Source organism: Tiliqua scincoides, chromosome 8, assembly GCF_035046505.1.
Source record: "Tiliqua scincoides isolate rTilSci1 chromosome 8, rTilSci1.hap2, whole genome shotgun sequence".
NCBI lineage: Eukaryota > Metazoa > Chordata > Lepidosauria > Squamata > Scincidae > Tiliqua > Tiliqua scincoides.
The window spans coordinates 7,185,354-7,198,984 of NC_089828.1; the positions used below are offsets into that span (position 1 = coordinate 7,185,354).

General features: G+C 46.2%; 1 protein-coding gene across 1 annotated transcript in view; it reads right to left on the reverse strand.

Moving 5' to 3' along the window:
- Positions 1–13,631, reverse strand: part of MEGF11 (multiple EGF like domains 11) — a 309,714-nt gene that overhangs the window by 113,648 nt on the left and 182,435 nt on the right. Inside the window, exons 7-8 of the mRNA XM_066635603.1 lie at positions 4,558–4,804; positions 2,779–2,899 (exon numbers count right to left, since the gene is read on the reverse strand). Coding sequence (XP_066491700.1) covers positions 2,779–2,899; positions 4,558–4,804 — 368 coding nt within the window. The remainder of the gene's footprint in view (positions 1–2,778; positions 2,900–4,557; positions 4,805–13,631) is intronic.

Here is a 13,631-nt window from a genome sequence, read left to right on the forward strand (position 1 = left end):
AGAGGATGACAGTTGCACATTCTCCGTAGCTACACAGAATCTTCCTTCTCTTTTATGAAAGCCCTGGAGAGGCCCTTTAAATTTAACGTCCCAACATTTAGAGGCAGAGAGTTTTTACTAATAAGTTCTACTTCTTTCCCCAGAGCTCTTGGCCTGCCTCTTTCTGAATTTTTTACCCCCTTTCAGGTAGCTGGGTTCAAAAGCAGGCACCATTACTGCCGGTTTGGCTCCAGGGAACTCAAGAGCCAACAATATGATTTTCAAGTCATCTCCTGGGGCTTGGGAGGCAAGCTCTGCTCCTTCCAAACAGCATCAGCGCTGCAGTCACATTTATGTCCATCCAGCACCTGGGCAGAAAGGAATCTCTGACGCTCACACACATTTTAAACTTTCTTCTGTATAGCATTTTTAACTATGAAAGAAACAGTCTTGTTGGCCACAGGTGGGTGAAAAGCAGCTTATGCTCTACTGGTAAGCCTCGGAATGATTTGCAGGAGACGGGCAAAAGGGGTTCTCAACTCCCGACTGGTTTAACAAAAGCAATGAGGGGGAAAAAAAACAATTTGGGGTGGTGGTGGTCTAAATTATGCTGCTAAACTTAAGGAAGTTTTGGGGAAAATGAGAGGTGGGTTTTTTGTGTAAAAGAACTATGAATTCAGTTCTGTTCTGCAAAACAATCTCCTGGGCTGACAGCCTGTAACTTAACGCTAAGAATATATTTGTCTCACACACACACACACCCATCACTAAGTACATTTTCTCCCCAATCACTATTACCTGGCTCTTGCTGATGGACGCACAGGATTCTAAGTAGATTTTAAATTGGATCCCAGAAGCCTGGTGTCTGAAGCCTGATGACTGTTCTCATTTCAGGCTTTATTGAGCTGACACCATCAGGACACAGTATTGTCATATCGACAGGTTGCACAAGTCCACAGAGCATTACTCCGGGCCAGTGTTTAGACTGTTGAAGAGCTACAGCATGCAAGCTGAACTTGAATAACAACAGTGGGTGTAAATATTGGCCTCTACCACTAGCAAGAATTTATTACTTGTTTTGTGGGTTTGCTCTTTCCTACTTTTACTAGATCTCTTGTTTGACCTCATTTCCCATCTTACTGCTTTCTGCCTGTAACAATGGCTGCTGCTCATTCTTCATCTCAATAAGGTTCTTAACTGAAGTAGGTGAGCTATGTATGGGACTGCATGAAGCCCTCTGCGCTGCTAACACAAAGGCAAGTCAAAAGATTCCAAAAGTATGCTGATGTGGCTTGCGGGTGATCAGTTGTGCTGGAATCAGATTAAAATAGGGTTGTAAAAATAGGGAAGCCCCCTGCCCTATCTGGTAGAGCAGAAGGTTGCGCTTGGCAAATTAAGGGACAGAGTCTGGCAGTGTGGGTCAGGGTGAAGCCCAGGAGAACCAACAGCAAAAGTTCAAGCCATGATTTTCTAAAACATTGATTGCCCCATGTGCTTTCCTGCAAGTCCTATCAAATTCCACAGAATGGTGAAGAAACACGATGAAAAAAACTCTTGCTCACCCCCAACTACTTCTGGAGGACTCTAACCCTGCATTGTTTTCCTTTGCTCACTTGGAGACGCTAAGAAGTGGAATCTTGAGACTTGCAAAACAAGCAGCTTTATGGAGGGAGGTTGCTGCCTTCCTTCTCTACACCCCAAGCAAGGCTACAGAGCTAACCACCCAGGAATTCATGGTAAGAAAGAACCTGGGCCAGTCTGTGCCTCGACCAAGACCCACACCCCCCAAATCTCCTGTGCCAGCTTCAACACCTCTCCAGTGGAAACAAAGTCACCACAAACTGCACCCCCCCATCTCCACTCATGGTATCTGATCATCTCCATGGCCTCCCTTTGTGTAAGCAACAGTGACAAAATAACAATCCCCAGGGGCTTTTTTCTTTTTTGCCCAGTTCTAGCAGGGCTGCCAACAGGCTAATTGTCGAGTGATGGAATAACGCCAGAGAATGGAGCACAGCTGAATGAAGCCCTGGCAAATCCAGAGGGAGTTAATTATCACATTATTGATACAGATTTAGATTTTTTTTTTCTTCTTCTTTTTTTAAAAAGAGCTCAGCCTTTCTTCTTTGACGTGCAAAATTAAAGGCTAAGATAATGTGCTGCCCATCAGCCAACCCAGCAGCCCTTGTGAAACTGTGACAGAAATCAATGGGATTATGCTGGAGGAAAAATTGCACTGACCTCTCTCAGATGTTCTCCTGACATTGTACAAACCCTCCCCAGAGTCTCCCAGTGACAGCATTTTCTGCTCCCCTTAACACCACGATGAGGAACATTGTTTATCTATTCGCTATATTTGTTTCCTGTACCTTTTTCCAATGAGCTCAGGGCAGCTTCCAAGATTCCCCCCCCCCCAGCCTGCATTTTATAATTTGGCTAAGGAACGGTGACTGAGCTTAGGTCACCCAGGGAGCTTAATGTCCAGCTGGGGATTAGAACTCGGGTCTCTCTGGTGAGAAACCCATACGCTGGTGGTGCCACATTAAAACTCTGCAGAAGTACAATAATCTTTCTTGCAAATGCCTTAAGCTCAGATGACAACTTCGGCACACAGTGATAATGGAGTGAACATTTTTGCGTGGTATTAAATGTTTGCATTTAGCTCTACTGAACTCGGCTGGAAGCACTCAGCAAATGGCTCTAGGTGTGATGAGTTATGCAGGCAGTTTTAACTTCCCGCATCTCTGATGGAAGATACATGCACTGCAGAGGATTCCAGAGAGCTCTGTGGTTACATACCATCCAACCTGGGGGGCAAGCACACTCTCCAGTGATGTGGTGGCAGGTTCCCCCATTCTGGCACGGACACCGCTGTTCACACTGGGCTCCGTGGCTACCTGGAGGGCAAGGCTCTTCACAGCTTTGCAGGTGATGGTGTTGGGAGGCAGGCAGAACCCAAAATGAAACACAGAAATAATTTATGCCAGGAAACGACAACAAGACAGCCACTTATAGGCCCGCTGCAGCAGCTCTTCACACAAAACATCCAACACGCTGCAAATTCCCATCGACAATGTCAATGGGTAAAATGTTGTTATCCGATATTTATGGCCCTAAACAATGTTGCTTTTTTTCTAGCCTTTTGTTCTTGCTAAGAGATCCTTATTCAAATAGACCATCTCTTCTGGATTCATGGGGGGCTCAAAAGCATTTCCTGGGGATTCACAACTGCAGGCCAAGTTTTGCTTGGAGTCGGTGGATGAGCTGTGTGCAAAAGGAAATAGGGAAGCCCCAGCAAGAAGCATTCTGAGTCCTGTCCTTTGGTCTGATTCCAAAGAACTGAGTCTTCTCAGAGGAAGACTCAATTCAAGATGCTGGCTATGTCGTTTAAAGTCTTAAGTAATTTAGGAGATGGCAATCTTAAGACCAGTCTCCTTCCACATGTACCTCCCTGCACATGCCAATCATGTACTCAGGCTTTGCTCCAAGTCCCCTTGTCCTCGGAATTGCCACAGATATCCACTGGGATTAGAGCATTTTCAGTAGTGGCACCAATCCTCGGATTGTCCTAGGAACTGCCACAGATATCCACTGGGATTAGAGCATTTTCAGTAGTGGCACCAATCCTGCACAGTGCCCTCCCCATGAGGTTCAGTTAGTCCTGCACGAGACTGGGTAAAACCTGGCATCTTTGCTCAGATTTTGGCTGGGGTTGTGGTAGTTGTGAGGGATGACCTTCAGTTTGGATGCCCCGCCAGCTTAATTTTATATTTATTTATTGTCTGCTTTGTAAGCCATCCCAGATTGCCTTCCGGCAAGAAAAGCAGGACAAAAATGTTTTAAAATCAAATCAAAATAAGTACTTTTAACATGTGCAGTTACATTATAATTAAGTTTGCTACCAGAAGATCTAACGATGATCACTAGCTGAAATGGCTTTTAAAAGGATTTAATTCATTCCCAGAGGACAACAGACCACCAGTGGCTAATAGCCACATTAATTAAAATGGAATAACTGCGCACAGAGAAGGTTCACCAAGTCCCTGATGACCTGCTGTGTGCAAGGATAATTTGCCGCGTTGCTCGTGAACTGCATCTGGTGGGTCACAGGTTGCGCAGGCCTACTATAGAAGGAGGGGACTGGAACAGGGAACATTTCAAATGATTGTGGGTCCACAGCCCCGGTGGTTGGCAACCTTCAGTTTGAAAGACTGTGGTATAATCCTACAGCACCTGGTATTCCGAGGCGGTCTCCCATCCAAGTACTAACCAGGCCTGACCCTGCTTAGCTTCAGAGATCAGACAAGATCGGGCATGTGCAGGGTCACAGTGTGATACAGCCCCGGTTCAGTCATGCTAATGGGATGTGCACTGCAGACTGTGGGGGGGGGGCAACAGTCATGGAAGCCCCCTCAAGGTAAGGGAATGTTTGTTTCCTTACATCGGAGCTGCATTGCACCTGCATCAGTGCTGGAAAATTGGATAGGATTAGGCCCTGTGGCATTCAGAGAAGATGAAATGATGATGACCATTAAACCAAAGAAGGAAAAATAGGTACGCTGTCTGTTCTCCACTTACAAGATGCCTGTGTATCCAGGAGCACAATGACACTCTCCAGTCTTATGGTCACAGGTGGCCCCATTGTGACACTGGCACTTCAGCAGGCAGCCTTTCCCATAACTCCCTGGGTCACACAGGTCCTCGCAACGCCACCCTTTGTAGCCAGTCGAGCACACGCAGGCGCCAGTGATGGGGTTGCACAGAGCATCGTTCTGGCACTGGCAGCGGTTGCTGCAATGGGGCCCCCAGTGCTCGCTGTCGCAGCCTGTGAAGAGAGACACTCGTTGAGCAGGACAATCAAAAGCCTCAGTGTCACTTCATTCAATCCCTTGGAAAATCAGAAATGGAAGTAGTGGCACCAATACACTCTCTCTGTGCCAGTCTCGAAGAAGGCAGCGGGGCCCCCCACACACTTCAAGCACAGACCAAGGCAAAGAGAGTCTGGTCCCTCCCCCTACTGCAGCGAAAACCAAAACTATTGCCTCCATGGCCCTCCATTCCTCTGACATCTCCCTTGTGTAAATTTCGAGATTGCAAGCTCCTGGGGACAGGGACCTGGCCTCTCAGGCTCTGGAAAGCACCACATATGTCCGCATCAGCAGAAAAGCAGAAAAGAACTGCCCTGTAGATGCAGACAGGCGCTCAAAGGTGCCGCAAGTAGGTCTTTGGATCATGGCCAGAGTGGTGCTTGCAGCAGGAAATGGGGCAGTCTGGCTGTAGGCGCAGTTCTCCAGTCAGCTCTCAGGACAGTCGTGTCCTCTGGATTCATCACAAAGAGAGAGTTCGGCTCCTGGCAGTGCCAATATGACACTGGACCTTGCTTTTACAGCATGCCAAACAGGCACAGATCACACTCTGTCCCCCACAAAAGAGGATGCTGAAGCCAGAGACTGAGAGCTGCTGTCTGCCAGTTTCTCCTGCTAGCCCATATTTTTCTTTTTCTAAGAGCCCATCATTTTCTAAAATGCCTCTTGAACCGTTTCAGTCTGAGCCCAAGATTTTGGCCAGGGCTTTTGGCTCTAAGCTTGTTTGGCTCTAAGGCAGGGGTGTCCAAAGTTTTTGGCAGGAGGGCCACATCAGCTCTCTGACACTGTGTTGGGGGCCAGGGGAAAGAAGAATTAATTTACATTTAAAATTTGAATAAATTTACATAAGTTTACATAAATAAATATATTAAAGATGAACTTATATGAATTAATGAAGGTCTTGCAATAGCTCAAAGCCTATAAAAGGCCTTGCACAAAGCAAAGCCAACCTTTCCTTCACTGCCACTGCTGCATCACAGACATGAAACAACAAGCAGTGGAGGGAGCCCTCATCCCACAGCTCATGCAAGACGTCAAACAGTCGCCCTCATGCTGAAAGCAGTTGCGTCGGGCCAGTGCGGGCTCCAACAAATCTCTGGAGGGCCAGAGGCTCATTGGAGACTGGGGGCTCCCTGAGGGCCGCATTGGGAGTCCTTGAGGGCCACAAGTGGCCCCAGGGCTGGGGTTTGGGCACCCCTGCTCTAAGGAAAAAATAAGGAAAGAATAACTCTGAGAATGTGCAAAGTGCCTTTCCCTTATTTATGAAAAGCCACAGGTAGCAACTCTTCAGAATATCATATCTGTGGTCCATCTAGCCCAGTATGCAGACTGGCAGTGGCTCTCCCCTATCCCCCCCCCCCAACATCAGGCAGGGACCCTATTTTATCACATGGTTGGAGGTGCCAGGTACTGAACCTTCTCAAAACAAAGCAGGTGCTCTACTACTGAGCAATGACCTCTCTCCATACCTCATGGGGTGCAATTCCTGGGCACACCTGAACCTCAGCATCTTTGCTCTTAGACATTAAACTCTGATGTGGAACTCTGCAGAGGCATCCGGACACTTCTTGGAGATCACCTATCCTCATCTGCACTCTTAAAACACATACAGCACCTGCATCCTGCTCCAGAGAGAATGTTAATAAGGATGCAGTGATCTCCACAGCACAACCACTAGGTGTGTCCTTAAAGGATCCGGCTTATTTGACCTTCTTCTTCCAAACTTCTCTCTCTCACGCACACTCTTTGAGCACACGACGAAATCTATATTCTTTACACGAGCTGTCAGTGAAGCTTTATAAATATTCCATCAAAAGGTAAGGAAAAGGAAGAGACTCCGCAACGGAAAGGGCCAGACTCTCTCCTCCTTTTACACCACAGGGCCCCTCGAGCAGCTGACTTCATACCTACTTTACATCAGGAGAAGCAGAAAAGCAGAATCCAGCCAGAATAATTAAGTGTTTCAGAACATTTCTGGAGTCAATTTTTTAATCATTTAAATAAAATACTATTTTTGTTAGAAAGACAGATAATTAATTGAATGAAGGAAGGTGGACCTGAGATGAGAAGATGGCTGGCAAGTGGAAAGACTTATTTAAACCATTTTTTTTAAAGATCCTAGCCAACAAAATTATGATGGGGGGAAATCAGTGACTAGGCGCCAATGCAAACCAACACAACTATCTTTGCATTTTTTATCTTTTAAGCTAAACCTTTTAAGCCTTAATTGGCTTTAAGATTTGCCTCCCAACAAATGACATTGTCCACCTCCTGCCCTCCTGTATGGGGGCCCTCCTGTATGTTCCACCAGCCACTGTGATGAGGTTGTGTGAGGGTATTCAGCATGTGGAACTCCCTCCCACTGTACTGTTGTTTTCCCCTCCTTTAGCAGTGTTCCACCACCATTTAAAGATCTTTTCTTTTTAGCAAGGTTTTTAAATTCTGACGGGTTTTGTTTTACTGTTCCAAATAGTATTGCTTTCTTTTGTTGCTGCTTGAGATATTGTTAGTTTTATTCTGTGTTTACGTCAACCACTTTCACCACCTACATTTGGAGGTAAAAACAGAGCAACACATTTCTTAACAAACTCATTCTGCTCTATATACCACTTTTTTACTTGGGTGTGGGGTCCATTATGCCCCTACGATAGCACCTGAGACACACTGCAAACATTTGCTAAAATGCTCAGACTCTCACTGCCTTTTCCCATGTCAGACCCGTAGGACACAGGGACAGTGGTGTAGCTAGAGAGGGTACAAAGCACTAAGCTTTGCAGGGAGCCTCACCGTAGCATGCAAGTAGCCCCACTCCTTCAGTGCCATTCCTGCTCTGAACGGCTCTGAAGGGATGTGGGAGAGGACACTTGCATGCCACGGTGAGACTCCAAGCAAAACTTAGTGCTTTGCACCCTGTCTAGCTACACCATTGCACAGGGGTGTGCCATTGGAGGCCATACATAAGAAAGTATGCTTTTCACAGAGCATACTCGTACATACTCGTACATACCTGGTGCTAAACAAAATATAGGCAATAATAAGCTCTCCTGGCCTAGGGTTTGCATCACCCCCATGATGGACCTGCTGCTATGAAGTGGGAGGGGCAACAACCTGGGTGGTGGGTGTGATGATGTACCATCGCCTCACCCCCCACTGGTTTTTTGGTCAAAACTTTAGATAGAATACAGTTATTTCAAAATGGTTTGTTTCATTGCATTCTGCTGTACGTTACACATCGGATGGCATTTAACATGATGATCTTATTCCTACAAACCACAATTTTAGCAATTTTTGGTCACTAGTGGTGTCACCCCCCCAGTGTGCATCACCCAGTGTGAACCCCACTAGCAACGCCACTGCTTCCGGCCCCCTTGAACATTAAGTCCTCACAGCATTCTTCAACTTGCCAACTTCCACTTTAGAGCACGAGAACACTAGCTATGTCAGAGAGAACATCAGGGCTATGCCAGATGCAAGGGAGGGCACCAGGATGCAGGTCTCTTGTTATCTGGTGTGCTCCCTGGGGCATTTGGTGGGCCGCTGTGAGATACAGGAAGCTGGACTAGATGGGCCTATGGCCTGATCCAGTGGGGCTGTTCTTATGTTCTTAACTACAATTCCCAGGAAGCCTTGCAGGTCTCTTGTTGTCTGGTGTGCTCCCTGGGGCATTTGCTGGGCCGCTGTGAGATACAGGAAGCTGGACTAGATGGGCCTATGGCCTGATCCAGTGGGGCTGTTCTTATGTTCTTAACTACAATTCCCAGGAAGCCTTGCAGGTCTCTTGTTGTCTGGTGTGCTCCCTGGGGCATTTGCTGGGCCGCTGTGAGATACAGGAAGCTGGACTAGATGGGCCTATGGCCTGATCCAACTGGGCTGTTCTTATGTTCTTATAGATGCACTGTAGGAACACACTAGCTCCTGTCCACTTCCTGGCCACAGCTCAGCTCAATCAACATGGTCAGCAACAGAAGCCCTGGATAGGGGGATGGTTCAAATAAGTTCCATGAAGGCAAAGTGAGAAAACCGTTTGGCATAGGCACCTTGTTCCATTCTGTGGTGGGCTCTGGTCAATTCCATCTATCGCTTTGCAAGGGGCATCAAAAGCTATATCAGTTACGCTTTCTAGATGGGATGTACAAGCAGGTGATGTATTGCTCTCAACAGGACTAATTTATTAATTTAAAAAAAATCCATTCTTTGTTAGTTGCCTTTCCAAGGCTCAGAGCAGTTTACGCAGACAGACAAGCACACATTTTAAAGACCACCGCCACAAAAATGGAAAAACTGCGCTAAAAAGAGAGAGGATTAGATCGGTTATAGCAATACCTAAAACGGAGAGGTGCATCTTGCATTCTCTCCAAAAAGCCAACGGGGAGAAACCTTAGAGAGGAGCTGCGGGACAACGAACAGCCGAATCCTGAGCTGCCCTGAGCATGCGGCTGCTGCAGCGCCAAAAATGGCTGCAGCAGCATCCTAAGCACGACCAGGCAACTGCCACTGGCTCCTTGGGCGAAGGGAATATTTGTTCCCTTCCCTCCAGTAAGGAAAGCAGCCCGCAATGGGGCTACTCAATTCGTGGCAGCTCTGTAGCGGAGTGATAGAGCACTGGCTTTCCAGTAGCACTCCCTCCAGCCCTGGGCCGACACTAAGCATCTGCTTTACAGCATGTCTGCAACAGCGTGTGCCGGCGGTATGTCAGTGAGCAGAGCTCAGGATTGGGATCTGAGGCCGCACTCCTCACTGTAGTAGTTCTTGTTTCATGCAGAGACAGCATCAGAAACAGCCTGACAGGATCTCAGAGTTGGTGTGGTGCTCTCTGGAGGAGATGCCATTTCTGAGATATTGAGGGGCTCAGGCCAGAAAGTCTTTGCACTTTTACATCAGGACCTTGAACGGAGACTGGAAGCACACTGGCAGCCAGCACACTGCCATGTGCACATCCTCCCACAGGGATTACATGTACAGAAGCATTCTGAACTTGCTGAAGCTTCTTAGGGTGCAATCCTAACCCCCTGTGTCAGTGCTTTCCAGCACTGGCACAGTGGTGCCAATGGGATGTGCGCTGCATCCTGCAGTTGGGTGGCACTCATGGAGGCCTCCTCAACAAAAGGGAATGTTTGTTCCCTTACCTCGGAGCTGCATTGCTGGAAAGCACCAACATAAGGGGTTGGGATTGCGCCCACAGCCTCTGAAGTTTGTCCTGTGATTACCTGAGTAAACTTCCCCATGTACATTTGTTACTTGATCATGACAACATGAAGTGATGATATATCTGTGAACAGGTCATCACAGATCTAACACCAGAGGCATAACTATCAAATCCTCTCACATTCCTGCAGACACAATGCTTTTTGATAGAATCATTTCACACATCCAGCTGTCAGTCATCAAGCATAGAGAAATGAAGCAATATACACAATATACATGTGTGACACGGCCTTGAGGAATGCCCAGACTCTGAACTCATCTCCTTCCCACACCAGCACTGACCTTTCCTTGGGATTAATGATCTATGATTCTACAGAGCACTGGGCATCCAAACCACGGGAAACATTTGAATTCCTCTGATGGTATGCTGAAATCATCTGCTTCCCCTTTGGAGTTCTTGGTTTGGGCTCAAAGAAGTAAACAAGGGAGAACCACCAACAGCATTTGCCAGCTCAGAGACAAATCATCACACAGAAGAGAAAGTTAATGCCGTTTTCATTTTTCTAAAGAGTCATCAAGACATCCTTGGATCCTTGAGGGAATAAACTGACCGATTCTATCTCAACCAGGCAGTCTCTATCTGATAACACATGCGACTAATGCAGTCATGGTTTAATCTTGGACGACCATCTCATTAGCCACCGACACTCCCAAATGCAATTGCAAGTTCTATTGTGGGGCATCCAAAACCGCACCATTCCCTTCTCTTTAGTGCTTTTTGGAAAGACTCTTCTCCAACAAAGGCAAACCCCACAGTGGTCCATTACAAATAGAAGCCATTTCTGCTCCATACTGCTAATATTTGTTCTTGGTCTGATAAGGCAAAAGGAAATATGAAGTTTTTTTTACCTCTAATGGATAGAAAGTGAGGAGTGTATGGAAACCCAGCTGGTTGATTCTCATAATGATCTTGTCATATTTTAGAAGGAAAGTGCATAAAGGGTGAGTGAGAGAAACTAACGACAGAAACATCAAAAGGGGATTTTAAAGACATTTCTAATCAATGGCTACTTTGAGCGTTATGGAGGAGAAGGGACAGGAATGTCTGAAATGCCTGATTCTCTTTAGAAAGCTTTCCAGTGCTTTTGGAAGCCTCACCGTCCCATGAAATGAGGTTTTTCTTGCATATCTAGATGATTAATTCCAATGCCACCTTCACTGCATTGCAGGGTAGCCCTCCAAGATCCAGTTCAAAGGTAACCACTCTATTCACCCAGCCTGCATGCAACGGTCATGTGTGGATAGCTTTGCTGTAGGTTGGGCTAAGGGATGTGGTGGTTCTCCTCCTTTAAAACAGACTAGAGGGGCTATACTGCAGCACAGAAGCAGCTGGCCTACACAGAGGAGACTGAACGGACTCCAAACACCTGTCTCAAGGTGAAGGCTGGTCAGGAGCATTGGTGCAGGTAATATATAATAATATACAGTATTTATATACCGCCTTTCTTGGTCTTTATTCAAGACTTTATTCAAGGCGGTTTACACAGGCAGGCTTATTAAATCCACACAGGGATTTTTACAAATTGAAAGAAGGTTCTCTCTTTCAAGAACCACCACATTCAAGCTGTTACACTCCGATCTGGTTTAACATTCTGGCCTCCATCCTCCCACGCTCCGAGCAGATGGAACAGCTCAGCTGCAGCTTGCCAGCTGCTTCAAGGTCGCACGGTGCCGGTGGCCTCGAACTGGCGACCTTGTGGATGTTAATCTTCAGGCAAATGGAGGCTCTACCCTCTAGACCAGACCTCCTGCACAGTACAGGTACCATCTATACCATATTCTGCATTATGTTTGGAGACCGGACAATCACTCTTAGTATCAAGAGCATGGCTTTTAACCATACGCTATTGGCTCCAATTACATTATAACGTGAAACCAGGCAGTCTCCTATCCAGAATGCTATCTGAGTCTGGTTCTTCTAAATGGTATAGCCAAATTAAATCAAAAATTGAATCAATTGGTTTTTCATTTGATTTTTTAAGTTTCTATCCATTCCCTGGAGTTTATCAAAGGGTAAAGCAAAGAATGCTAGACATTGAGGCACAAAACCTCTTTGAACTTGCTTCTAGAATTTGCTCCCCTCTTAATTTCTCTATCCCGCTAAAGTATGGGCAAATGGCTCCTTATCTGAGTATTCTGATCAACCCTTCTGAATGTCGTGCAATCTCCTTGGCAAGATTCAATGTGTTTCCATCCAAGGTCACAGAAGGCAGATATAGGCAAATACCATATAAAGAACGCCTCTGCCCTTGTAATTTGGGAAATGTTGAATCAATCATACACATTCTTTTTTATTGTCCTTGGCACACTAGATCCCACCACACTTACATGACTCCACTTCTCGGCAAAATGAATGGGCTTTCAGATGAGGCAAAACCGAAGTGTCTCCTAAATGACTGCTCACCAGATGTGCTAGAGGGAGTTTCTAAATTTTTACTTTTGGTGATTTCTAAGCCTTCTTAATGTAATTTGTCAAAAATGTTGATATTTTATGTTGAACTGTAAATGTTTTATTAGTAATTTAGTATCTTAACTCTGTTTTTGATAAACGGGATTAGGACTAATTATGTTTACTTTTATGATTTCTCTATCTTTGCCTAATAAAGGTTCGTTCATTCATTCATTCATTCATTCATTCATTCAGTACAGGTAGAATCTGAAGATGAACGGACAGAACCAGGCTGACAATGTAGTTACGACCAAGTTCAGATCTGTAGGGTACATTTGCAACCCTGAGATCAGCAACCAGAGTTAAAGCAGAAAGGACCGAGATAGTCCAGAGCAGTCGAGGGTTACAGGTTAGGTTCCTCATGTGTATACCAGGCTTGGCCGATCTAGAGGCTGATATTACACGCTCCAGGTTGCTTCTGTGCCTGAAGAGGGCTCTGAAGCCTGAGCACTCATAGCTCACTGGGCTAAGTGCCACCCCAGTGAATGAGATGGCACATTCAAACCCTGAAAGCTCCCGGTACATGTGTGGGCAAAGGCCAAACACTACTTGACTGTCTGGAATTCCCAATTAGTTTTCATTTTTCAAAAAAGCAGTCAGTAAGCCCCAGACCTGGATCAGGGCCACTGCCAGGGAGATCTTAACTTTATGTCATGTGCAGTGGCAGTACCAGCTCAGGCCAAGGCCCCTGTGCACAAGCCCTGTGGGATGCCCTTTAAATACACGTGCATGCACATTCACCTGCCCAGACCTCCATCTCCCTTCACCTGCCCAGAAAATGCATAGGAAATGCCGACAAGTTCTCTTTCAGGTTGCAGCCCCACACACACTCCCCCCACACACTCCTCTAATGTGACCTAGAATTTCCCAAAAGTTTTCATTTTTCAAAAAAGCAGTCAGTAAGCCCCAGACCTTCTCTGTGGAAGGGGAAGGGTTCGACCCCTTCAATTTATGAAAAGAAAATGATGTTGAACATTCTGAGTGACTCCCCCCCCACTCCTCTAATTTGACCTAGAATTTCCCAAAAGTTTCCGCATCAGGACCTATCTAAAAAAAAAAGGTTTCACTTTACCAGCCGCTCAAGTCTATGTGATTACAATAAAGATTGGGCTGCAGTTCCACCCCCCAAGTAC